Genomic DNA, 24,751 nt, shown 5'->3' on the forward strand with positions numbered 1-24,751 from the left:
CAAAAATAAAAACAATGGGTAAAAATTTTTTTAAAAAATCTAATAAAAAAGACTCACAGGGCAAGGGGACAAAGACAAGTAAACAAACTGGACACAAACAGGGTAACAGGGGAAGGAAAGGTTTACAATTTTAAAGGGGAATAAACCCAATAAGGAAAGTTACAAAAGGTGAAAGGATAAGAAAATGAATAAAGAATATGCATGTTAACCGAAATAGAAGTAGGCCTATAAAGAACTTGTATCAAATGCCTTTTTGAAGTAATAAGCTTTTAATTGTGACTTGAAGGTCTTAAGAGATTTTTCCGACCTTAAATATAGTGGTAGAGAGTTCCAAAGGCTCAGGGCCATAACTGAAAAATTAAAATCCCATTTTTTGTTCAGAAACATCTGTCTAAAAGATGGTGCAGATAGTAGACCCCCGGGTGGGTAGGAAGTGGGTGAGGGTATGACTCGGAGGTGCCACTCTTGTTTTTCTAGGGCTGGTTTTGGAATTTGGGAGTCAATTGAGTGAGGCAACACCTGATTGGGTTGTGGCCCTCGAGGACTATGGTTAACAAAAATTTTGTATTGAACATAGTTAAGAAATTGTTGCATTTTTAATTAATTGTATTTCGCTGATTGTCCAGCCCTCTTCAGTATAAACCGCCTAGAAATTGTTTGATTATGGCGGTATAGAAGAATAAAGTTATGCTATGTTATGTATAGTTGCCTATCTCTGCTTTATAGAATATTAGCCTAGCCAGGTATATATGGCCATGTATTATATATATAGATATAGATATATATTTAAAAAAGTATTTATATGCTACTTATAACTGGGAACGGTCCGAGCTGCAGGGGAGCTCACCTCTCCAGCTTCATCGGCCAGCATCCAACAGCCCAGAATCAATCAAGCCGACATCAAACTACAGACCCATCGCAAGCATTCCCTTTTTTATAAAGCTGATGGAAGGTTTGGTTAACCAGGACTTAGTAACCTATCTGGATAAATTCAATATTCTACATGACAACCAGTCAGGTTTTCGTTCTGGGTTTAGCACTGAAACAGTTATTGCCTCACTGCTAGATTCCCTCCATAGCCTATTCAGTCAGGGCACAAGTGCACTAGTCCTGCAATTTGATCTAAGTAATGCCTTCGACTTAGTTGATCAAGTCATCCTAATTGACTGTCTGGAGTCAATTGGACTTTCGGGTAACGTGTTAAAATGGTTTCAGGACTTTCTGATACAACGATCATACCAAGTTTACAGTGACAATAAACTATCCTTCAGCTGGGTTAACTCATGTGGGGTCCCGCAGGGTTCCCCCCTATCCCCTACACCTTGTCTCATTGGGTAATCTACTGCAAAGCCTAAAAGTCAAATTTTACATCTATGCCGACACCATCACTATAGTTTTCTCCCTAGCCAACCTGTCTTCTGAGACTAAGAACCATCTGGCATCTATTTTAAAGCAAATTGAACAATGGATGACCGAATTCAAATTGAAACTCAACCCAGAAAAAACCAAATTCTTCCTGGCGAGTCCGAATGACAAATTCAAAGATTCTTCAATCTCTTTGAACGGACAAGACTTTCCAATTGTCAATTCCATAAAAATTCTGGGAGTGACTCTGGACTGTTACCTTACTCTAGATGCACACACGGAATTATTGGTTAAAAAAGGCTTCTCGACATTGTGGAAACTAAGAACCATCAGAAAGTACTTCGACGCAACTTCATTCCATCTACTGGTGCAATCTTCCATTCTAAGCATGCTCGACTACTGCAACATCATTTACTTGGGGTCTTTCAAGAAAACCATTCAAAGACTCCAAATTATTCAAAACTCAGCAGTACGATTGATTTTTGGTATAAAAAAATGGGACCACATTACCCCTCTACTATCAAGAACTTCATTGGCTGCCCCTGGAGGAAAGAGTTCTGTTCAAATTTGCCTGTCTTAGCTTCAAATCCATTCTTGGTTTGGCCCCTATGTACTTGCTTTCCCATTTCAACTTGGATTGTTCCACTAGACCTACAAGCAGAGTCCATTTGTTTTTCCATCCATCTATAAAGGCCTGCCGATATAAAAGATACTTGGACAGAACACTCGCTTTCCAAGCATGTCATCTGAACAATTGGCTTGGCAACATTATTACACACTCCTCATCCTATCTAAGTTTTAGAAAGCTAGTAAAAACAAACTTGTACAACAAATTTGGAACCTAAGATCTCCTAAAGCCTGTTCCCGTTATACTCTAACCGACTTGTAGCCAAGATCTCTCAAGCCTTCTTAGTACTCTACTTACATGTACTTGACGACTTCACAGTGTGCCTATTTTTGCTGATTTGTGTGCTGATTGTCCCAGCTCCTCTTATCTCTTTATCCTGCTCATTTGTATTGAATTGACTTTTCATTGTACCTATCTTCGCTGATTGTCCAGCTCTTCTTATTGTAAACCGCCTCGAACTATTATGGCTTTGGCGGTATATAAGAATAAAATTATTATTATTAAGTGGTTTACATTCAGGTACTCAAGCATTTTCCCAATCTGCCCCAGCAGGCTTACAATCTATCTAATGTAGATGAGCAGTGGAGGATTGGGTGACTTGCCCAGGGTCACAAGGAACAGCACAGGGTTTGAACCCACAACCTCAGAATGCAAAGATTGTAGCTTTAACCACTGTACCATAGTCTTATGTCAGGCCTAGAGCTGGTGTAAATGCTTCCACCTAAATGCCGTAGATATGCACATAACTTGTTGGCTTCTATAAGTTAAATGCATGAGATCCCCATCCATGCTCCACCCTGGTGTCAGGTCAAAAGCGCGCTGGGACAAAGGCGCACCCAGACAATTGAGCACAGCGCGCGCCGCTCTAAATTACTGTTTTTAGCGCTCCGAAGGGGGTGTGTGGGGGGGGAACCCCCCCACTTTACTTAATAGACATCGCGCCGCGTTGTGGGGGGTGTGGGGGGTTGCAACCCCCCACATTTTACTGAAAACTTAACTTTTTCCCTGTTTTTAAGGAAAAAGTTCAGTTTACAGTAAAATGTAGAGGGTTACAACCCCCCAAACTCCCCATAACGCCGGCGCAATGTCTATTAAGTAAACTGGGGGGGGTTCCCCAACAAAAACCCCCGTCGGAACCCCTAAAAACTGTAATTTACAGTGGCGCGGTGGCGTGCGCTGCACTCAATTGTCGGCACGCGCTTTTGTCTTTCGCGCCGTTGTCTATGAACCGTTAAGTATGCAGTTCCTAATTCCAAATAGATGTGCCCTTATAGAGGATTGTGTATCAGTTAAGAGAGAGCTGTCCACACGGCCTAAAATATGTGACTTCACTCATAAAATATTTATTTTATTCATTTTTATTCTTTATTTTGGTTGTATATGGGAAAAGTTTTAGAAAATCTAGATCTAAATTTTAACATGTTAATTAAGCAGTTTGACAAGGTATGTCATTCACAGAGCCCTACATGATTTGCAACTAAAAATATAGAACACTTTTGAAATGTATAGGAAGCTTCTTTTCTCTTTATACAGTGGTGCCTCACACAACAAACTTAATTGGTTCCAGGAGCAAGTTTGTTATGCGAAAAGTTCGTTATGTGAAACGCGTTTTCCCATAACAATACATGTTAAAAAAAATTATTCGTTCTGTAGCATAAAATATGCTAAGATGACATAAAAAAAGATAAATTTTTTGTTATTATTTTTATTTAGATACATCTAAAAACATAATTTTTTTTTAAAAAAACACACATTTTTTAAATTTTAAGACAGACTAAGTAGAGTGAGAGAGGGCAGAGTCTCAGCGGCAAAAACTGGGACTTAACTTTTCTTTTTTTTTTTTTTTTTCTAGCATCGGAGAAGCGGCGAGAGTAGCTCCGCCCCCCCCAACGCATCAGCAGTAGGCGCCGGGCCCCTCCATAAAAGGAGGCGAGCCGACGGTCCGCCACTGCACAGGGAGCCAGGCGAAGGGCTGTGAGAGAGGGCAGTTAAGCGCAGTGACTAACGACTGCCTGCAGTGCCTGCGCGGAAGGATGCAATACATCGGCAGCTCGGGCGACTTCGTTGTGTGAAACGAAGTTCGTTGTATGAATCAAGACATGAAGTTCGTTGTGTGCAGCGTTCGCTGTGCGAGGCGTTCGTTATGCGAGGCACCACTGTATATGAATCCCATCCTCTCCATTTCTCATCACTGTTCTTAAGACTGATGAAGCCATAATCAAAATTGGGGGTTCCCCAACAAAACCCCCCATCGGAGCCCCTAAAAACTGTAATTTAGAGCGGCGCGGCGGCGTGCGCTGCGCTCAATTGTCGGCGCGCACTTTTGTCTTTCGCGCCATTGTCTATGAACCCTCCACCCTAGCTGCAATCATGTGTATGCTCCCAAATAACATTCTAGGCATCCTGTGCAAAATGGGATTTTATATTCTGTTGGTTAATTTATCTTTGCATGCTTTTATAGTACCATGCTTTGCCATTTTATGTAGGTGAGTAATAAACTCATAAACTACCAAACTGATTAGAATTACAGGTAGATATTGGAAAAAAAATGTGCATGGGAATTTTGATTGTGGCTTCATCAGTCTTAAGAACAGTGATGAGAAATGGAGAGGATGGGATTCATATATAAAGAGAAAAGAAGCTTCCTATACATTTCAAAAGTGTTCTCTTATTTTTAGTTGCAAATAATGTAGGGCTCTGTGAACGACATACCTTGTCAAACTGCTTAATTAACATGTTAAAATTTAGATCTAGATTTTCTAAAACTTTTCCCATATACAACCAAAATAAAGAATAAAAATGAATAAAATAAATATTTTATGAGTGAAGTCACATATTTTAGGCCGTGTGGACAGCTCTCTCTTAACTGATACACAATCCTCTATAAGGGCACATCTATTTGGAATTAGGAACTGCATACTTAGCAAAACGTTTGTGTGAATACGGCCAATATCTCTGTGTGATTAACTTTGCAGACAGAGTCATTTAGCATCTGGCCCTTTGGTCGATTCCCATATCTTCAGCTAATTCCTCCTCGGTGCATTGCTCATCTCCATTTGAGGCAGGTTTTATTTGAGTTTAATTTCTATGATTCACCCTGCCTGTGACTTGAAGACTGATAATGAAATAATTAATGGTTTACTTCTTCCTTATCCCGTCTTGCTTTCTGCTTGTGTTCTGTGTAGGTGGCGAGTACAACCTATGGGTGCTTTATAATGCAAGCAATCGAACACGAACGGGAGGAGTGCATGGACAGCTCAGAATCTGAAAATTATACTTTGGGTAAGGATCTTCTATGTTATTTATTTGCAGAAATTTTAAGCATCATTTATTAGTGTGTGAAAAGCAAAAAGCAACATAATAATATATATAGCAAATATTGGATTCATGAATCTAGAAATCTGCCTGTCAAGCAAGTGATTAGAAATGATGAGCTGTCCAATCTACTCAGACATCCGCCTCTTATCAAGAGTTTCGGGTGGTATGACTTCTAAAAGAGTTGTCCAACGTCGGTCCTTGAGCGCCACAACCGAGTCGGGTTTTCAGGATTTCCCCAATGAATTGGCATGAGATCAAGTTGCTCCCATTGTATGCAAATAGATCTCATGCATATTCATTGCAGAAATCCTGAAAACCCGACCTGGCGAGGGCCGAGGTTGGACGCCCCTGACTTACACAATATAAGTTATAATGGTGCTCAATGTCTGTCTTCAAAATCCTGAAGAAAATATTTTCATTATCTAGGAAAGGTGTTTGACTTGCTCTCATTTCAATACACTGTCCGTGGTTTTCTCTCTGTGATTCCATCTAATCTAATAAAATGCTAGGCCGCGCATACGCACTCAAAAGTCGTGTTCCCTGATCCGTCGCGACGGCACGAGTGCGCATGTGCGCCAGACAAGCTTCCCTGCTCTCCACCTCACAATACGGAAGTTTCTTTACACGCTGACAATCGCCTCCACAAGCCTGCTCCCAGCCAGCCGACGATCGCCTCCACAAGCCGGGACTGGGGTACAAAGAGCGCCTCCCCCCCCCGGGACGAACCGAAAAACTGACCCCGCTGCCTGGGACCCGAGTCCTTTGCCACCCCACCCTTCCCTTCCCGCGGACCCAACTACGAACCTTGCGATTCCAGCGTGTGCAGCAGTCTTGGTGATTCCAGCAGCGTGTGCAGCAGTCTTCACACGCTGCTTCGGGCCCTTCTACTGCCCTGATTTGCTCTGCCGCATCTCTGATGATGTCATCAGGGACGTGCCAGAGTAAATCAGGGCAGTAGAAGGGCCCGAAGCAGCGTGTGCAGACTGCTGCACACGCTGCTGGAATCACCAGCTTTGTAGTTGGGACCGCGGGAAGGGAAAGGGGGGTAGAGGAAACGCTAATGCTGCTGCACAGGGCACCCATTAATGTAACGGGCTTGCTTTCGAGAGGGGGTAGGGAGTCAGAAGGGGGCCACGGAGAGACAGTCAGGCATGGAACTATTGAGATTAAAATGGGAGATGAAGTAATCCCAATTGTGCATAAATTTTGTAATTTGGGGGTGTGGCTAAATTCTAAGCTATTCATGAAGAAGCAGGTGTGTAACATCATTAAACAAGTCTTTTATAGACTGAGGTTAATCAGATGCCTGAGGGATCATCTCTCAAGGGATAATTTTAGGCTGGTTGTTCAAAGTCTAGTCACCCCGTGTTTTGATTATTGTAACCGCTCGTTGTTAGGGATCCCTAAGAATATGATAAAAGCATTGCAGGTAGTACAAAATACTGCAGCAAGGATAGTGGTGGTGGTGGGGGGGGGTTACTCAAGGTGGGATCAGGGGTGGTCCTATAATGAGGCCAACTGAGGTGGCGTCCTCAGGCAGCACTCTTGAAGGAGCGGCATTTTCGTGCCAGCCTTCTGCCGCTCCCCTTCCTGGCATATTAAAACTTTCACCCTTCTTCGCACAATTGACATTTTTCCCGTTCTATCCGCTGCTACTGCATCTACCTTTAGTTTTCTGTAAAAGCCGCTGGTAGTAATTCCCTGCCACCGGTCCCCTCTCTACTGTGGCCCGCCCTCTCTGACAACTTCCTGTTTGCACTGGGGTGGGCTGCAATGGAGAGAAGATGCAGGGACCAGCGGCAGAGAATCATTACCACTGCTTGGCGACTTTTACAGAAAACTAAAAGTAGATGCTGCTGCGATGGGTGGGGGGTGAGGGGGTTAGAATGGGAAAAATGCTGATTATAGGAAGAAGGGTAAAAGCCTTAGATGCCAGGAAGGGGAGCAGCAGAGAGAGCCGGCAGCAAGATGCTGCTCCCTCAAAAGTGCCGCCTGAAGATAGAAATTGGACTCGGGGGAAGGGAGTGGGAGAAGGGAGAGATAGACTCAGGAGGGTGTAAGGGAGGGAGGGAGAAATTTGGGAGATGGATGGCAGATAGGAAGAGATGGCTTGGGGAAGGACAGAGGGAACAGGAAAGGGAGAGATGGTAAAAGGGGGTCAGGGAGAGTAGGTAGAGGTGTGAAAGGGGGAAGGGAGAGATGGACTTTGTAGAGGGGGGACAATGGGGAGAGAGAGATGGGAATAGGAGGCTAGGGAAGGAGCAAGATAGTAAATGGGAGAGCTAGGGGTGAGAGAAGGAGATAAAGGTGATAGGTAGGTGAAAAGTAGAAAGGAGTTGGGTGAAATTTGAATGGACAAGGGTAACCCCCCCCCCCAAAAAAAAAAAAGGAAGAAAGGAGCTAAAAAGGAGAAATCAGTATGTCAGAGACAGATATTGTACATTGAGGGAACAAAGCAGGAGGAGAGAGGAAAATTGAAAGAGAGACAACAGCCACTGGAAACAGAAGAAAGACAGGAAAGCAGACAAGTAACTGGAACCACCATAATAGAACATGAAACCATCCAGAAAACAAAGGTAAAATAAAGTGTTATATTTGGAATGTATTAATTGAAATATGTTAGCTTTGGGAAATATTAATTGCAGATGTCTTTGTACTGTATTCAGTACAAAATATGCAGCCCCTTTTCAAGTTTTGTATTTCACAATGTGCCTGGTAGTGAAGAGCTTTGTGTTGCTATTGCTCAGATAATGTGAAAATCAGGATTTTTTTTTTTTTTGATATGGTGACTTCCATGGAGACATGTTCTAGTTCTGATCTGCACGTTGTGGGGAGGCAGAATATCAGCTCCCATATAACTAATTTTATTATGGTGTGTTAAAATAAGCTTATTGTGTGTGGTTTTTGGATCCTTGTTCATCTGTTTGTTTTTATGTTACAGAGATGTATAATGTGGATTTTAATTATATATGTATAAAGTGTGAACTGCTTCAAACTGTAGAGTTGCAGTATAAAATATTAAAATCAAATCAATCAAGTGAGCAACCCCTCCTAATCTCTTCACTGGAGAGCTACTTCATAGCAGCTGTTTCTCAAAGCCTAAAAGTGTTTGATAGGAAGTGTAACTTCCAACATCAATCTTGTAGGACAGTTGTTTAGGCCCTTTCTGAAATGAGGACTGACCCCCTGATACTCAGAACTATTTAACAGTCCAGGAACACCTCCTAGCCCAGGGGTGGGGAATGAGGGCCACAGACCAGTCGGGTTTTCAGGATTGCCCCAATGAACATGCATGTAAGCAAATAGATCTTATGCATACATAACATAACTTTATTTTTCTATACCGCCTTAATCAAAAGAATTCTAGGTGGTTTCCCCAAAAGAGAAAAACTGGACAATCAGTAAAATACAAAATAGTAAAAAATGAATACAACCTGTTGTATTAAAAAGACATTAAAAATTTAAAATTGACATCTCAGGGAGATTCAAGATGGCGACGAGAGCAGACGCCTGAGTGCGAGGCTCCCTCTCTTGTTTTCGGCCGGCGTTGCTTTTTCTTTTGAATTAGCAGTTCTCTTACCTTAATATGGGTAAGAGAAAAGGAGCCCTTCGCGGCAATCCTCCAGCGGCGGTAGCGGCACCGCATCTGGTGCAGTCTACAATCGAGGAAGCCTTGGCCCGCTCGGGCGAATCTGCGGTGGCTACTTCAGGGGCGAGCCCGAATTCGTCGGGCGAACTCAGCCGGCAGTTTTGGGCGATGTTAAGCCCGGAACAGAGGCAGCCACCCCCACAACCCGGAAGCAATGCAGTTTCGGGAGTTCCTGATGCATCATGGACCCGGGAGGAGTCTTTGATCCTCAGTGAAGGAGGGCTGGTAGCTCCAAGTACATCTGGAGCCGAAGAAGAAGCTGTAGCACACCGACAGCTTACCCACACTGCAGGAGAGGAGAGAGGAGCTTCGGGAGGAAGCAAGATCACTTTTGGGGTGTTGGAGAAGCCTAAAGTAATAGATATATGGAGGCTTTATGGCAGGCCATTTCAGTTATGGACGCTAACCTCAAATGTCTTTTTCCACTTTAAATATAGACTATGGGACTATCCACTCTAAAGTGGAGCAACAGGGTTTGGCCCTTAAAGATTTAAGTGAGAAAATAGAAAAATAGGAGTCAAGAATTTGTGGAATGGAATCATTGGACTTGGAATTAGTAAAAGAAAGAACATTTATTGCTAGAAAAATGGAAAGTTTCGAGAACTAATTAAGGAAAAACAACTTGAGACTCCTAAATTTTCCAAAATGTCCCTTAATTTCACCTATGGAGATGGCAAGAAAGTATTTTAAGGAAATTTTGCTTATTCCTATTGAAAGTTTGCCACCTATTGTTAGAGCTAATTACTTTCAAATCAAGAGACCTGTGGAAGTTTCCACTCCTAATGAGATTCAAGGGACTAACAATGAAAATATGAACTTAACAACTTTTCTGGAAAACTCCTTGGAGGTTATAACGGAAAGGAAAACCCTGTTAATAACTCTCGCTTTGGAAAGTGATAGAGAATATATATTGCGTTTGTATTTTCATCATATTAATGATCAGTTTTTAGGTTCTAATGTTTGAATATTTCCTGATATGTCTTTAAGATCCCAGAGGCGTAGGAAAGAATTCTTGGCATTAAGGCAAAGAGTCCTTGCCTTGGGGGCAAATTTTTTGTTGAAATTTCCTGTAAAATGTTTTGTGTCTTATCAGAACAAGAATTACTTGTTTTTTGAACCTAAACAACTAGTAGGATTTATAGAATCCAAAGAGCAAGTAGTGCCTATGGCTGAGAATGTATAACCTGCCATGAATGGCTGTAGCACCGCAGAAAAGTGCCGCTTTCTAGGTTGGATAAAGATTGTTTCTATTGTTAATTTTTCTAAAAATCTCCCTTTAAAATTTGTGGACTAAATATATTGTAAGTATAAATGAATAACCAAAACACTGATTTAAGTGGAATTGGTTTATAAGTTTTCTTTTTAATAATTTCTGTTAATCTGAAATACAAATAATGTATTGCTTGTTTGTATTGATAAAACTGAATAAATAAATAAAGTAAAAATTAAAATTGATAGAATAAGATTAACTATGTTTTAAAAAATGAAGATAAAAGCACAGATTAAAAGATGAATTTATCAAATAATATTGGCTTGATTTCTTTTCTAAAAGCGCCATAGGACAACATGGCTCCGCTGATATAGTTACCCAACCAGGACTGTTGTTTGCTTGCTTGCAAAGCAAGCATCCTATCTAAATAAGACCTGCGTTTACAGCCTAAAATCTGGATAGCGGCCATCGTTTCCCCACTCCTGTCCTAGCCTGTTAAATGTAATCCAGCAAAAAAAAAAAAAAAAACCAGGAGAAAATCTCCACAGTCCAAACAGGAAATAACAGTGGAGATACACAATTTTATTCCACAAATCAAGGAATCATATGCAATGGCTCGACACGCACGTATTTCGGTCACTACAGTCTGCTTCAGGATATTAGGAGTCAGCACCCAGGAAAAGGATTTTGTACCTTAAAATTCTCAGTTCAGTATGTGGCAGCAATCAAGGTCAGGTTTACCTCCATGTCCTCAGTAGACTCTGGCTCTGGAACAGTAACCTCCATGTTTTCCACCATCTACTGAGGATATGGAGGTGAACCTGACCTTGATTGCTGCCACATACTGAACTGAGAATTTCAAGGTACAAAATCCTTTTCCTGGGTGCTGACTCCTAAGATCAGATTTATGCTCCTGTCGAGCCATTGCATGTGATTCCTTGATTTGTGGAATAAAATTGTGTATCTCCACTGTTTTTTGCCTAACCATGGTGCCTCACCTGCTATCTCTCACTGAATATTTGCTGGCTATGTCACATATCAAAACCAGCTAGGTGCGCATTTTCAGCGCCTAACCAGCTATGTCTAGCAGCTAAAATAGGCCGCTTAACTAGCAGGCCCATCTTTAGCCGCTAAGTACTCAACCAGTTAAGTTCTTTATTGATGAATATGCCACAATGGCTCAATAGACTCTTTTGAGTCATATTCATCAATGAAGTGGTTATTTTGAACAACACACCCTTGACTGATCTATTGACATCCTGCCCTCACGACTCCCTCGTTGTGTGCTTTCGTCCCGTCGTTGGTTTCCGATTTTGAGACCACTGAGTTTGAGACCATTGAGCTAATGTGAGAAGGAGCGAGAGGAAATATATGGCCCTTAGTCCCTTCCTGTGGTTCCCCCCCCATGGACTGCTGACTATGCCCCACCCTTGATGGCACAATTAATCATGAGATTAAAATTTTTAATTGCACAATTAATCGCTATTAACATTTTTAGCCCTAGTTATATTATTTTGAGCTCTAAACAAACAATATTAAAAGCACAAACTATGACTCTTTGATTTGTCATCCACACAATTGGCATTAATTAGGATTTAATGTCATGGTTTCTCAAGCAGTCCCTGAAAAAAAGCTATTTTAATCAACAATGCACTCTATTTCATTCATTGAGCTTTTGTTACACAAATCTTAATGTTTTCTCTGTTTTATAGCAAAACATCAGTGGGTATGTTACACCTACAGTACAACAAATTTCTGAAAAGCAAATCTGGCTGGTTCACAAGACCCTGCTGTGATTGAAAAACTATTCAATGAGGATGTAATGTACTTTACTATGCTGGGGTTTTATTTTCCACATAGATAAAGAATAGGGAAAACACCTTAGTAAAATACATTCCAGTGTGACTGTGGTTTATAGCTTATTTGGTTTAACATACCTTTAATTCTGATAGCATAGCAGAGTGGTTTACAAATCAAATTAATAATAAAAGAGAGAAGAGAATACCTTTTGATAGTAAAGATAAGTAAATAGCGAGAAGACAAAGAAAAAGAGTATGACTAGAATGAGATAATATGTTCCAGGGTCAGCCACTCCCTTCCATCTTAGGCAGAGAAGACCTGCTGGAACAAATAGGTTTCCAGTGCCGACTTAGGGCTAGGTTCACTAAGCAAACCGATCGTACAGTGTCTCACTTCCGGCTCACCACACAATTGTTTCCCACGTATTCACCTTTATAGGACCCCCAGGGACCCCTGAAGAAGACTTTTTGTCGAAACGCAGACCGTGTTGGGTCCTGTATCCCTAGCAGACTAGGTCGTCCTTTAAGGCTTTTATGTGGATGATTTATTTTTATGTGGATGAAATTATTTTATGTGGATGATTTCAGTGTACCTTTGGAACTTTGATACTCTCAAATAAAGTCCATTTAGGAACATCGTCACTCCACAGAGTTTTTTTGTTTTCTCTGGATTTTCTTCTTTGTGGATATTTTGCGGTCAATTCCTTTTGTTTTTTTATTATTATTCAATGTTCTATACCGTTCTCCCCAAAGAACTCAGAATGGTTTACATGAATTTATTCAGGCACTCAAGCATTTTTTCCCGTCTGTCCTGGTGGGCTTACAATCTATCTAATGTATTTGGGACAATGGGGGGATTAAGTGACTTGCCCAGGGTCACAAGGAACAGCGTGGGTTTGAACCCACAATCTCAGGGTGCTGAGGCTGTAGCTTTAACCATTGTGCCACTCTAGAAATGAAGATGTAGTAAAAGTGAGCCACGTATTAGACAATCAAGCCATTGTGACATCACTAATGTAGCTGGCTCTTAGGCATTGGTAGAATGAGGCATTATGACATCACAATACCAGCTCTGGTTATCAGAGGCTGAAATTTTTCACACTATTTATTCAATTTTCTATGTTCTCCCAGGAGAGCTCAGAACAGTTTATATGAATTTATTCAGGTACTCAAGCATTTTACCCTATCTGTCCCAGTGGGCTCACAATCTATCTAATGTACCTGGGGCAATCTGGGGATTAAGTGACTTGCCCAGGTTCACAAGGAGCAGTGTGGGTTTGAACCCACAACCTCAGGGTGCTGAGGCTGTAGTTTTAACTTTTAACCACTGTACCACACACCTCTTTAAAAAAAATTTGCAGAATTTAGGGGCTTTGGGGAATACCTAAAGTTTGATTCTCCCTTTTTATGGGGGAAAGACTTTGAATCAAACCCTTTAATAAAGTATAATGTTTGGTAGGTATTCCCTTTTAAACACCACCAGTTGTTCCAAGTCATTCTCTGTATTGCAAAATTCCATTTATCAAAGAAATGGAATGAGCAAATGAATGATTACAGATCTGTACAAAGCAGTTAAATCTGGCAGTGATATGCGGTTCTGCAGATTTTAATTAATCAGAGCTCTGATTCATTATGAGCTTCTCTCCTGCGGAGAATAAGAGGGGATTCCTTAATGAAATCATGCTGTTAGGGCCTCTACATGGACAAGGGATTGGCAGTGTGTGATGCCACAGGCCTCTTAGAAAACTGAATTATAAATAACTAGTGTTTAAGCCCGTTACATTAACGGGTGCTAGAATATATGGCTGTCTGTCTTTCTTTCTTTATGTCTCTCTCCCTGCTCCTGTTTCTTTCTTCCTTTCTTTCTGTCTTTCTCCCTCCTGCAATTTTTTTCTCTCTCTCCCTGGCACCCTTTGCCTGTCTGTCTTTATTTCTGTGTCTCTCTGGTCCCCTGTCTGTCTTTATTTCTGTCTGTCTCTCTCCCTAGCCTCCTTTGTCTGTCTGTATTTCTTTCTGTGTCTCCCCCCCCCCCACTTTCCTTTGCAGAAGCAGCAGTGCTATTTCCCTTCCCCTCCAGATCCCTGTGAAGTAGTAGCAGCATTTCCCCCCACCCACCCCCCATTCCCTTCTCTCCCCCCCCACTTTCCTTTGCAGAAGCAGCAGTGTTATTTCCCTTCCCCTCCAGATCCCTGCTGAGTAGTAGAAACATTTTCCCCCACCCCCCATTCCCTTCTTACCTTGAGCTGCCCTGCTCCGTTCGGCCCCTCCCCCTTCCCTTCCCGTGTGCTGGCCTGCTGCGGCTGAAGGTTTTTTTTCGGCGACTCCTCCTGTTAAAACTCCCCCCCCCTCCCGAAACCGCTCCTGTTCAAAGCGGCCTGCTGAGGTTCGCGGCCGCTGTAACGAACCTCGCAGGCCGCTCTCCAACTCGGTAGCATGTTCCCTCTGACGCGATTGCGTCAGAGGGAACGTGCTACCATGTGGAGAGCGGCCTGCGAGGTTCGTTACAGCGGCCGCGAACCTCAGCAGGCCGCTTTGAACAGGAGCGGTAGCGGCTGTTGCAGGAGGATTGGGGGGGGGGAATTCGTGAGCGGCGGCAGGACCATGAGGCGGGATTGAGTTTTTCGGCTTCCCCTATCTGGGGAAACCGCCGTGCCGAACTGAGCTGCGCGTGGGGCCGTAGTAAGCGCGGGGCATGCTGCAGTCTTGGCGGCCACGGACATACGGATCATGGAAGCACGCCGATAAGACTGCGCATGCGCCGCCTACGGTTTTATTATATAGATGTAGGTTAGTAATTCCTAAATTAAACAAATGGGATTTAAAAAACATAAATCATTGAGAGATATTTAACTGTGTAATTATGAAATAAGATTAAAGAAATATTAGATCAATTTCTCAAACGTTTTGTGTATGTGTGGATTCTTTCTTGCTTATGAGTAAATATGAAAATCACTATTGAGAGGATGTTGGGGTTTCTGCAGTTTTGATCTTGTAAAATCATAACAGATTTCACTTTGCTACCCTTAAATGGCGTTTCTCAACTTGGTCCTAGAGTGGGGGTAAATGGACACTACTCGGACTGGAAAAGTGTCACGAGTAGAGTGCCGCAGGGTTCAGTGCTTGGACCCGTGCTCTTCAACATATTTATAAACGACTTGGAAATTGGTATGATGAGTGAGGTGATTAAATTTGCAGACGATATGAAATTATTCAGAGTAGTGAAGACGCAGGAGGATTGCGAAGACCTGCAACGTGACATAAACACGCTCGAGAAATGGGCCGCAACATGGTAAATGAGGTTTAACGTGGATGAGTGGAAGGTGATGCATGTCGGTAACAAAAATCTTATACACGAATACAGGATGTCCGGTGCAATACTTGGAGAGACCCCCAGGAAAGAGACTTGGGAGTACTGGTTGACAAGTCAATGAAGCCGTCCGTGCAATGTGCGGTGGTGGCGAAAAGGGCGAATAGAATGCTAGGAATGATTAAGAAGGGGATCACGAACAGATCATAGAAGGTTATCATGCTGTTGTACCAGGCCATGGTACACCCCCACCTGGAATACTGCGTCCAGCACTGGTCGCCGTACATGAAGAAGGACACGGTACTACTCGAAAGGGTCCAGAGAAGAGTGACTAAAATGGTTAAGGGGCTGGAGGAGTTACCTCACAGTGAGAGATTGGAGAAACTGGGCCTCTTCTCCCTTGAAAAGAGGAGACTGAGAGGGGATATGATCAAAACATTCAAGATAATGAAGGGAATAGACTTAGTAGATGAAGACAGGTTTTTCACCCTCTCCAAGAGGTAGAGAGAACGAGAGGGCACTCTCTAAAGTTGAAAGGGGATAGATTCCGTACAAATGTAAGGAAGTTCTTCTTCACCCAGAGAATAGTAGAAAACTGGAACGCTCTTCTAGAGTCTGTTATAGGGGAAAACACCCTCCAGGGTTTCAAGACAAAGTTGGACAAGTTCCTGCTGAACCAGAACGTCCGCAGGTAAGGCTAGTCTCAGTTAGGGCACGATGGACCACTGGTATGACCCAGCAGTGGCAGTTCTTATGTACCCTCTTGCCAGTCAGGTTTTCAAGATATCCATAGTGAATATGCATGAAATAAATTTGCATATACATAAGAGGCAGGGTATGCAAATCAGGTTTATGCATATTTATTGTGGATATCCTGAAAATCTGACTGAGAAGCACTGCCCTTTGCAGACAGTGGAAGGATTTTGTTTACATTTATAATCCATATTCAGTGGCAAGGATGCCGTATAATTTTTTTCTTAGATTATATATATTTTCAGTAAGGTAAAACTAGCCCACTGCTATTCAAAATCATGTAAAATGAATTTCTTTAAAGACATATTTATTATTTAACCATGAATACTTAAACATATACCCACTACTTATCATTTCTATAGCGCTGATAGGCATACACAGCACTGTACATTAAAGCATTCAAGAGACAGTCCCTGCTCGGTAGAGCTTACAATCTAATCAAACAGGCAAACAGGACAAGTAGATAAGTAAACAGGTCTCCTTCTTTAAAAGGTATATGAACTAAAGTTTCAGTAAATTGGTTTTACTTATAGGTATAAAAGAAAGGGGGAAAAAACCTTTGTGTAAATCAAAAGACCAACTGATTAAAAAAAAAAAAAAAAAGGTCTGAACCTATTTACATCAATCAGTAATTATTTTCTCTTACTAGAATTAATTGAAAGAGAGTTGTAGAAAATTAGGTATATAGGTATCCAATATATGTGTATTTCTTAATATGCATATATATCATAATTGTGACTCCATTCCGCCCAAACTAACATCTGTGTGCAGATCACATAGAGGCAGGAGCACACTTTCCTTGCAGGTCCTTTTTACTCATGTATTCAGCCATACAGTCTATCAAAGTCCTTTTCCAAATTTAAAATAAGCTTTACATGTGGGAAAAATGATAGAACGTTACCTTCTTAGCAGATGAATTTTTGCACAGAACAAAGGTGACCATGTCTGGGGGGAAAAGTGACTAAAGTTACCCCAAAAAAAAACAAAAGTTAGGGTGAACAATTAGTAATACAACAGTCCAAACCCCATCCTTCTATGTGGAAAAAAATAGTTATAGAAGTTCAAACATATCATTATCCCAGGACAAGCAGGCAGCTATTCTTGACTGATGGGTGACGGCACCGACGGAGCCCCGGTACGGACAATTTTAGAGTGATTGCACTCTAAGAACTTTTTAGAAAGTTCTAGCTCGGCCGCACCGCGCACGCGCGAGTGCCTTCCCGCCCGACAGAGGCGCGCGGTCCCTCAGTTTCTTAGTTTCCGCGGAGCTAAGAAGACGCGTTTTCAACGGCTGTTGAAAATTTTTTCCTAACTTGCCTTCCCGCTCGCGTAAACGTTTGGCTAATTTGCCTTTTTTCTTTCTTTTATTTTGTTAAAAAAAAAAAAAAAAAATCTTTCAAATTTTTCCTTCAATTTCGGTTTTCCCCGGCGGGGCCTTCTGCCACCATCGAAGCCTCGGCCTTCGATTTGGCGGAAGCCGTTTTTCCTTTCATGCCCCCTCAACCGGGTTTTAAAAAGTGCCAGCGGTGTGCTAGGCCTATATCTCTCACGGACCCACACAACTGGTGTTTACAGTGTTTGGGTCCTGAGCATCAGGCCTCCTCTTGCACCCGCTGTGCTACTTTGAAAAAACGAACTTTAAAGAATCGCTTAATTCAACAGCGATTGTTGTTCGGTGCCGAGATGTCCGACCCCGTTCCTTCGACTCCGGCTTCGGCACCGATTCAGTCGGCACCCTCGTCTTCGACGCCGCGTGATTCCACACCGGCATCCCAACAGTCAGGTAAGCCGGCTAAGAAGCCTTCCCCGCTGGAACGTCTTCCGGCCTCGAGTGCAGTGAGCCCAATCCTGCCGCCGGTTCGACGCCAGCGGAAGCGCTCCGCCCCTATAGAGGTGAGTCCCTCGACATCGGGCTCCTCATCTCCGGGGCGTCGAGCGGCACCGCAGGTACCGCAGAAGAAAAAAGCGGTACCGGTGCCATCCCTCGATGACCGCATTACGGCCATCCTTCAGGTGCAGCTGAAGGAACAATTAGAACGACTCCTTCCTGCTATCATGACACCGAACCTTCCGGTGCCAGTTCGCACCGAGCCATCGGTACCGGTAGTTGAACAACCTGTATCGGTACCGATTGTGGAACCCGTTTTAACCACTTCCACTGTTTCGGTACCGCTTCACCTAACCTCATCGGTATCGATGCCAGTCCTTGCACCGGAGCCGAGAGCTCACCATCAATCGGTGCAGACTTCGGCACCGGTGCGTCCGATAACTTCTCCGGACACGGTATCGATGAGGTCGGGTAAGTCGATACGCAAAACCCGACACATGCAAACGTCGACACCTGAGTCTCGGGATCATTCTTCCCATGTAAGGGACCCTGATCTGTGGGGAGACTCAGAGGAACCCTTTCTTTCTGAAGGAGAATGTTCCTCAGAGGAGGAGGATTCGGCTGTCCCTGACCCATCCTCCAAACAGGCCACTTCCTCTTTCTCTAGTTTTTTGAAAGAGATGTGTGAGTCCTTGTCCATTCCTTTGGAGGCTGAATCCAAAAAGTCTAAAGCTTTTTTGGATGCCCTTGATTTTGATCAGCCTCCAAAGGAATTTTTGAAACTTCCCCTTCATGACATCCTGAGGGAAACTTTCTATAAGAATTTAGAGACTCCTTTAACTGTCCCAGGGGCCCCACGTAAACTGGATTCTCTATATAAGGTAATTCCCATTCCTGGGTTCGACAAACCTCAACTACCACATGAATCCTTATTTGTCGAATCCACCCTTAAAAAGACTTCAGGAGCCAGTGTATATGCATCTGTCCCTCCTGGCAGAGAAGGAAGGGCCATGGATAAATTTGGTAAGAGGCTCTACCAAAATGCTATGTTAGCTAACAGGGCTAGTAATTATGCTTTTCATTTTTCTTTTTATTTAAAGCATCTCCTTACCACCATGGCTTCTTTCGAGAAATATCTTCCTTCACGAAAGCATTCCGCTTTTCACACATGCTTGTCGTCTCTTCTCCAATTGCGTAAGTTTATGGTGAGATCCATATATGACACTTTTGAACTTACATCCAGAGCGACAGCAATGTCAGTAGCTATGCGTCGTTTGGCCTGGCTTCGGGTATCCGAGCTTGATGTTAACCATCAAGATCGGTTAGCCAATGCCCCATGTCTAGGGGATGAGCTCTTTGGGGATTCCATGGACTCAACCACACAAAAGCTCTCTGCTCATGAGACGCGCTGGGATACCCTGCTCAAAAATAAAAAGAAGCCTCCTCCGCCAAGACCATACAGGCAGCAATCGGCCTATCAACGCCGTTTCACAGCCCGTCCATTGCCTACCACTGCTCAACAACCTAGGCGTCAGAGACAACAGCAACGTCAGCCTCCCAGACAACAGCAACAGCAACAAGCTGTAAAACAACCTCCTCAGCAAAAGTCACAGCCCTTTTGACTTCATTCTCCGCAGTATAGCCAGTATCCCTATTCCTGCTCTCCTGCCTCAACCAATAGGAGGTCGACTTTCTCTGTTCCTCAGCCGGTGGGAAGTAATCACTTCGGACCAATGGGTCCTCAACATCATCCGCCACGGCTACTCTCTCAACTTTCAGACTCTCCCACCTCAAAGCCTGCCAAAAGAGTCTGCTTTGAACAGTCCTCAATCAGCCCTCCTTATTCAGGAGGTCCACTCCCTCCTCCTTCTGAACGCTATAGAGGAAGTTCCTCTAGATCAAAAGGGGCAGGGATTCTACTCCCGCTACTTTCTAGTTCCCAAAAAGACAGGAGATCTCAGACCCATCCTGGATCTTCGCGATCTCAACATTCATCTCGTAAAAGAAAAATTCAAGATGCTTTCTTTAGCCATCCTTTATCCCCTTCTAAATCAAAACGACTGGCTATGCTCCCTCGATCTCAAAGAGGCTTACACTCACATACCGATCAATGTAACCTCAAGACCATATCTCCGATTCATGATCAATCATTGTCATTACCAGTACAAGGTGCTACCCTTCGGTCTTGCCTCATCTCCAAGGGTATTCACCAAATGTCTCATTGTGGTGGCGGCTTTTCTACGCTCTCACCACCTGCATGTATTTCCTTACCTGGACGATTGGTTGATCAAAGACACTTCTGCCCAAGCGGTCCTTTTGGCCACCAACCAAACCATCCAGTTTCTACAACTTCTGGGATTCGAGATCAATCTACCCAAATCCCATATCATTCCCACTCAGAGACTTCAATTCATTGGAGCGATCCTAGATACACTCCTCATGAGAGCTTTCCTGCCATCCAATCGTCTTCAGACCCTTCAGTCTCTATGTCACCAGGTACTTCCTCTGCCGTCCATCTCAGCAAGGCAAATGATGGTTCTCTTGGGACATATGGCATCCACAGTTCATGTCACACCTCATGCCCGTCTTCACCTGCGCACTCCTCAATGGACCCTTGCGACCCAGTGGTCCCAAGCATCGGACCCTTGCTCACGACACATATCTGTGACATCATCTCTTCGTCAGTCTCTGCAATGGTGGTTGGTATCCTCAAATCTATCCAGAGGTCTTCTGTTCCATCAGCCTCCTCATCAACTAGTCATCACCACCGACGCCTCCCTGTATGCATGGGGAGCTCACTTGAACGAGTTCCAGACTCAAGGTCTTTGGTCAGCCCAGGAGAGGAAACATCAAATCAATTTCCTGGAACTCAGAGCGATGTTTTACGCCCTCAAGGCCTTCCAACACCTTCTCTTTCCTCAGGTCCTTCTGTTGTGCACAGACAATCAGGTTGCGATGTACTACATCAACAAACAGGGTGGGACAGGCTCTCGCCTTTTATGCCAGGAAGCCCAGAAGATCTGGACTTGGGCCATAGATCATCATCTCTTCCTGAAAGCTATATACATTCAAGGGAAACAGAATTCCTTAGCAGACAAACTCAGCAGAATTCTCCAACCTCACGAGTGGACACTCGATCCCGTAACTCTGCACTCTATCTTCAATCAATGGGGCACTCCTCAGATAGACCTCTTTGCAGCTCCTCACAATCATCAGCTGCCCCTATTCTGCTCCAGACTTTACTCTCCACACCGTCTAACAGCAGATGCTTTTCTCCTCGACTGGTCGAATCTGTTCCTGTACGCCTTCCCTCCTCTACCTCTCATGTTGAGAACCTTGTTCAAGCTCAAGAGGGAACGAGCCACCATGATTCTGATTGCTCCGAGGTGGCCCAGGCAACATTGGTTCTCCCTTCTACTTCAACTCAGTTCCAGGGAACCTTTTCTTCTTCCTCTGTTTCCTTCGCTGCTTACGCAACAGCAGGGAACCCTTCTGCATCCCAACCTCCAGTCTCTACACCTGATGGCTTGGTATCTCTCGGGCTGAATTCGACTGATACTCTTTTATCTCAGCCCGTTCGTTCCATTCTGGATGCCTCCAGGAAACCAGCCACTCTTCAATGTTACCATCAAAAGTGGACGAGGTTTTCTTCCTGGTGTCTTCTTCATCATCTTGATCCCACTTCCCTAGCGGTGGAGACGTTGTTGGATTATCTTCTTTCTTTGTCTGATTCTGGCCTGAAGTCCTCTTCCATCAGGGTCCACCTCAGTGCCATTGCAGCCTTTCATGAGCCAGTCCATGGAAAACTTCTTTCAGCTCATCCCCTGGTATCCAGGTTCATGCGTGGGCTTTTCAATGTGAAACCACCTCTTAAAGCCCCTCCGGTTATCTGGGATCTCAATGTGGTTCTTTCAGCTTTAATGAAGCCTCCATTTGAACCTTTAGCTACTTCTCCTTTCAAATTTCTCACTTGGAAGGTACTTTTCCTTATTGCTCTTACCTCTGCCAGGAGAGTCAGTGAGCTTCATGCACTGGTTGCAGATCCACCTTTTACGGTCTTTCATCATGACAAGGTGGTTCTGCGTACACATCCAAAGTTTCTCCCTAAGGTTGTCTCTGAATTCCATCTCAACCAATCCATTGTCCTACCGGTTTTTTTTTCCAAAACCTCATTCTCATTCTGGGGAACAAGCTCTGCATACTTTGGATTGTAAAAGGGCTCTGGCTTACTATCTGCAGCGTACGAAACCTCACAGATCAGTTCCCCAGCTTTTTCTGTCCTTTGACCCGAATAAATTGGGACGTCCTGTTTCTAAACGCACGTTGTCTAATTGGCTAGCAGCATGCATTTCTTTTTGTTATGCTCAGACCGGACTGACACTGGAAGGTTCTGTCACGGCCCATCGAGTCAGAGCAATGGCAGCATCTGTAGCTTTCCTCCGTTCCACTCCTATTGAGGAAATCTGCAAAGCTGCTACTTGGTCCTCAGTTCACACTTTTACATCTCATTATTGTCTGGATGCATTCTCCAGAAGGGATGGTCACTTCGGCCAATCTGTATTACAAAATTTGTTTTCTTAATGGCCAACCTTCCCTCCATCCCTCTTTTTGTTAGCTTAGAGGTCACCCATCAGTCAAGAATAGCTGCCTGCTTGTCCTGGGATAAAGCACAGTTACTTACCGTAACAGGTGTTATCCAGGGACAGCAGGCAGATATTCTTGCGTCCCACCCACCTCCCCGGGTTGGCTTCTTAGCTGGCTTATACTAACTGAGGGACCGCGCGCCTCTGTCGGGCGGGAAGGCACTCGCGCGTGCGCGGTGCGGCCGAGCTAGAACTTTCTAAAAAGTTCTTAGAGTGCAATCACTCTAAAATTGTCCGTACCGGGGCTCCGTCGGTGCCGTCACCCATCAGTCAAGAATATCTGCCTGCTGTCCCTGGATAACACCTGTTACGGTAAGTAACTGTGCTTTTCTGCAGATTGCTTATGGACCCATGACATGAAAAATCAGCCGTTCTCAACATTTTGGATCTGCTATTTTAGTCACTTGTTCCCAGACACAAATAGTGAACATACAAAATTATCTTTCCTGTCTTGCTCCACCTAAAACCATACCATTTAAAAACATGTTAACTTCAGCCCCTTTGTGAAAAGCCACAGAAATATTTTAAAAAAATTACTTATACAGTCAGTACCATCACCAGTCACATAAGTGCTTCTAAATATCTTCCTTCTTATTTTCTGGTTATTGGAGCTTCCAAAATCCTACTAGTCCATTGGTTGGCTTCTTTGTTATGCTCAACAGTCAAAACTGAAGACTAATATAAAGCAAAGTTCTTGCTCATATCGCTATACCGCTCTCAGAGACCTGTGAAGGTTAAACACAGCTGTGTTCTAAAACCACTGAGCCGGTATGTATATATTGTATATTTTTGTGCAAATTACTGCAACCAACTATACAGCTCCTATAAAGTGCAACGTGTAATAAATATTTAAAACGTATATGAAAAATATGTATCAAAAATTTTTTTATATAAACATTGCACTTATCTCATATAAGCTGGTTCGTAGTTAACGAATGGCTAAACGCCCTACGGGACCCGTTTCACCATGTGTATAGGCTTCTTCAGGGGTCATATCATTGAAAAAGTGCAGCGTGAATTACGTCTGCACATGAAAAAATGTTATGCTACCATTTAAAAAAGCAGCTGAATAAATCAATAACACCTTCTATGGGCATTCCCACATACCCCTTTCTCAACAGGCACATATTTAAATGGTAATAACAGGGTTTCAACTTGATTAATCCAATGAGTGAAAAGGTGTGGTGGCCATGTTAGTCCACTCTTCAAGGTAATATGTAGAAATAAAACAAAAACATAAAGGAAAAAAATAATACCTTTTTTGTTGGACTAGCTTTTGAAGGTATCCCCTTCTTCCTCAGATCAGAAATAAGCAAATGTTGGCAAAATCAGTATACAGTATACATTATAAGGAAACATGAAAGCATTTCAGTGGTAGTTAGAGACAAAGAGGTGAAGATAGAGAATGACACAGGGAAAAAATTGTCCCCCGCGACCACTATCCCTGCCCAGTCCCCATCCCCGCAATCACTGTCCCCGCCACATCCCCGCGACCACAGTCCCCCGCGACTGCTATCCCCGCAGCATCCATACAAGCCTCAGTACTGCAATATTTAGCTTATTCCTTCCTTATAAATCAAAGTTTTGGCCGCTGAACTAGAGAAAGAGATGTTCAGCTGGCAGGGCTTTGTTTATAAATTTTTATCAACATAACAAATATACTACTTTATCATAAAGCAAAAAAAAAAAGGAAGTAAATAAATAGAATTTTTTTTTCTACCTTTATTGTCTGGTTTCTGCTTTCCTCATCTTCTCATTCAATTCCTTCCATCCACTGTCTGTCTTCTCTTTGCATCTTCCATTTGCTCTGTTACTGTGCCTCTCCCTTCACCCTCCCCTCCCCCCCCACCAATTGGTCTGGCACCCATCTTCTTCCCTCCACAGCCCCCATAGTCTGGCATCTCTCTCTTCTTCCCTTCCAGTGTCTTCTCCCCACTCTTTTTTTCCCCATTTCCCTTCAACATCTTCTCTCCACTCTGTGTTCCCCAATTCCCTTTAGCGTCTTCTCCCCACTCCGTCTTCCCCAATCCTCATTTCCCTTCAGCGTCTTCTCCCCACTCTGCCTTCCCCATTTTTTCCCTTCAGCGTCTTCTCCCTACTCTGTCCCCAATCCCCATTTCCCTTCAGCGTCTTCTCCCCACTCTACCTTCCCCATTTTTTTCCCTTCAGCGTCTTCTCCTCACTACCACCCTTCAGCACCCCTCTTGCAGCCCCCTTACCTTCACGGTGCATTAGTAAAGTGACTTGCTGA

The 24,751-nt window shown here is 43.5% G+C and overlaps 1 protein-coding gene across 2 annotated transcripts in view; it reads left to right on the forward strand.

Annotated features, from left to right (window-relative positions):
• Nucleotides 1-24,751, forward strand: part of VIPR1 (vasoactive intestinal peptide receptor 1) — a 418,060-nt gene that overhangs the window by 101,430 nt on the left and 291,879 nt on the right. For both annotated transcript variants that reach the window (XR_004538192.1, XM_033931776.1), the window contains exon 2: nt 5,179-5,275. Coding sequence is in view for 1 of the 2 variants with exons in the window: in XM_033931776.1 (XP_033787667.1) it covers nt 5,179-5,275 (97 nt within the window). In the remaining variant the exon portion in view is untranslated. The remainder of the gene's footprint in view (nt 1-5,178; nt 5,276-24,751) is intronic.

Source organism: Geotrypetes seraphini, chromosome 2 (assembly GCF_902459505.1).
Source record: "Geotrypetes seraphini chromosome 2, aGeoSer1.1, whole genome shotgun sequence".
NCBI classification, from domain to species: domain Eukaryota; kingdom Metazoa; phylum Chordata; class Amphibia; order Gymnophiona; family Dermophiidae; genus Geotrypetes; species Geotrypetes seraphini.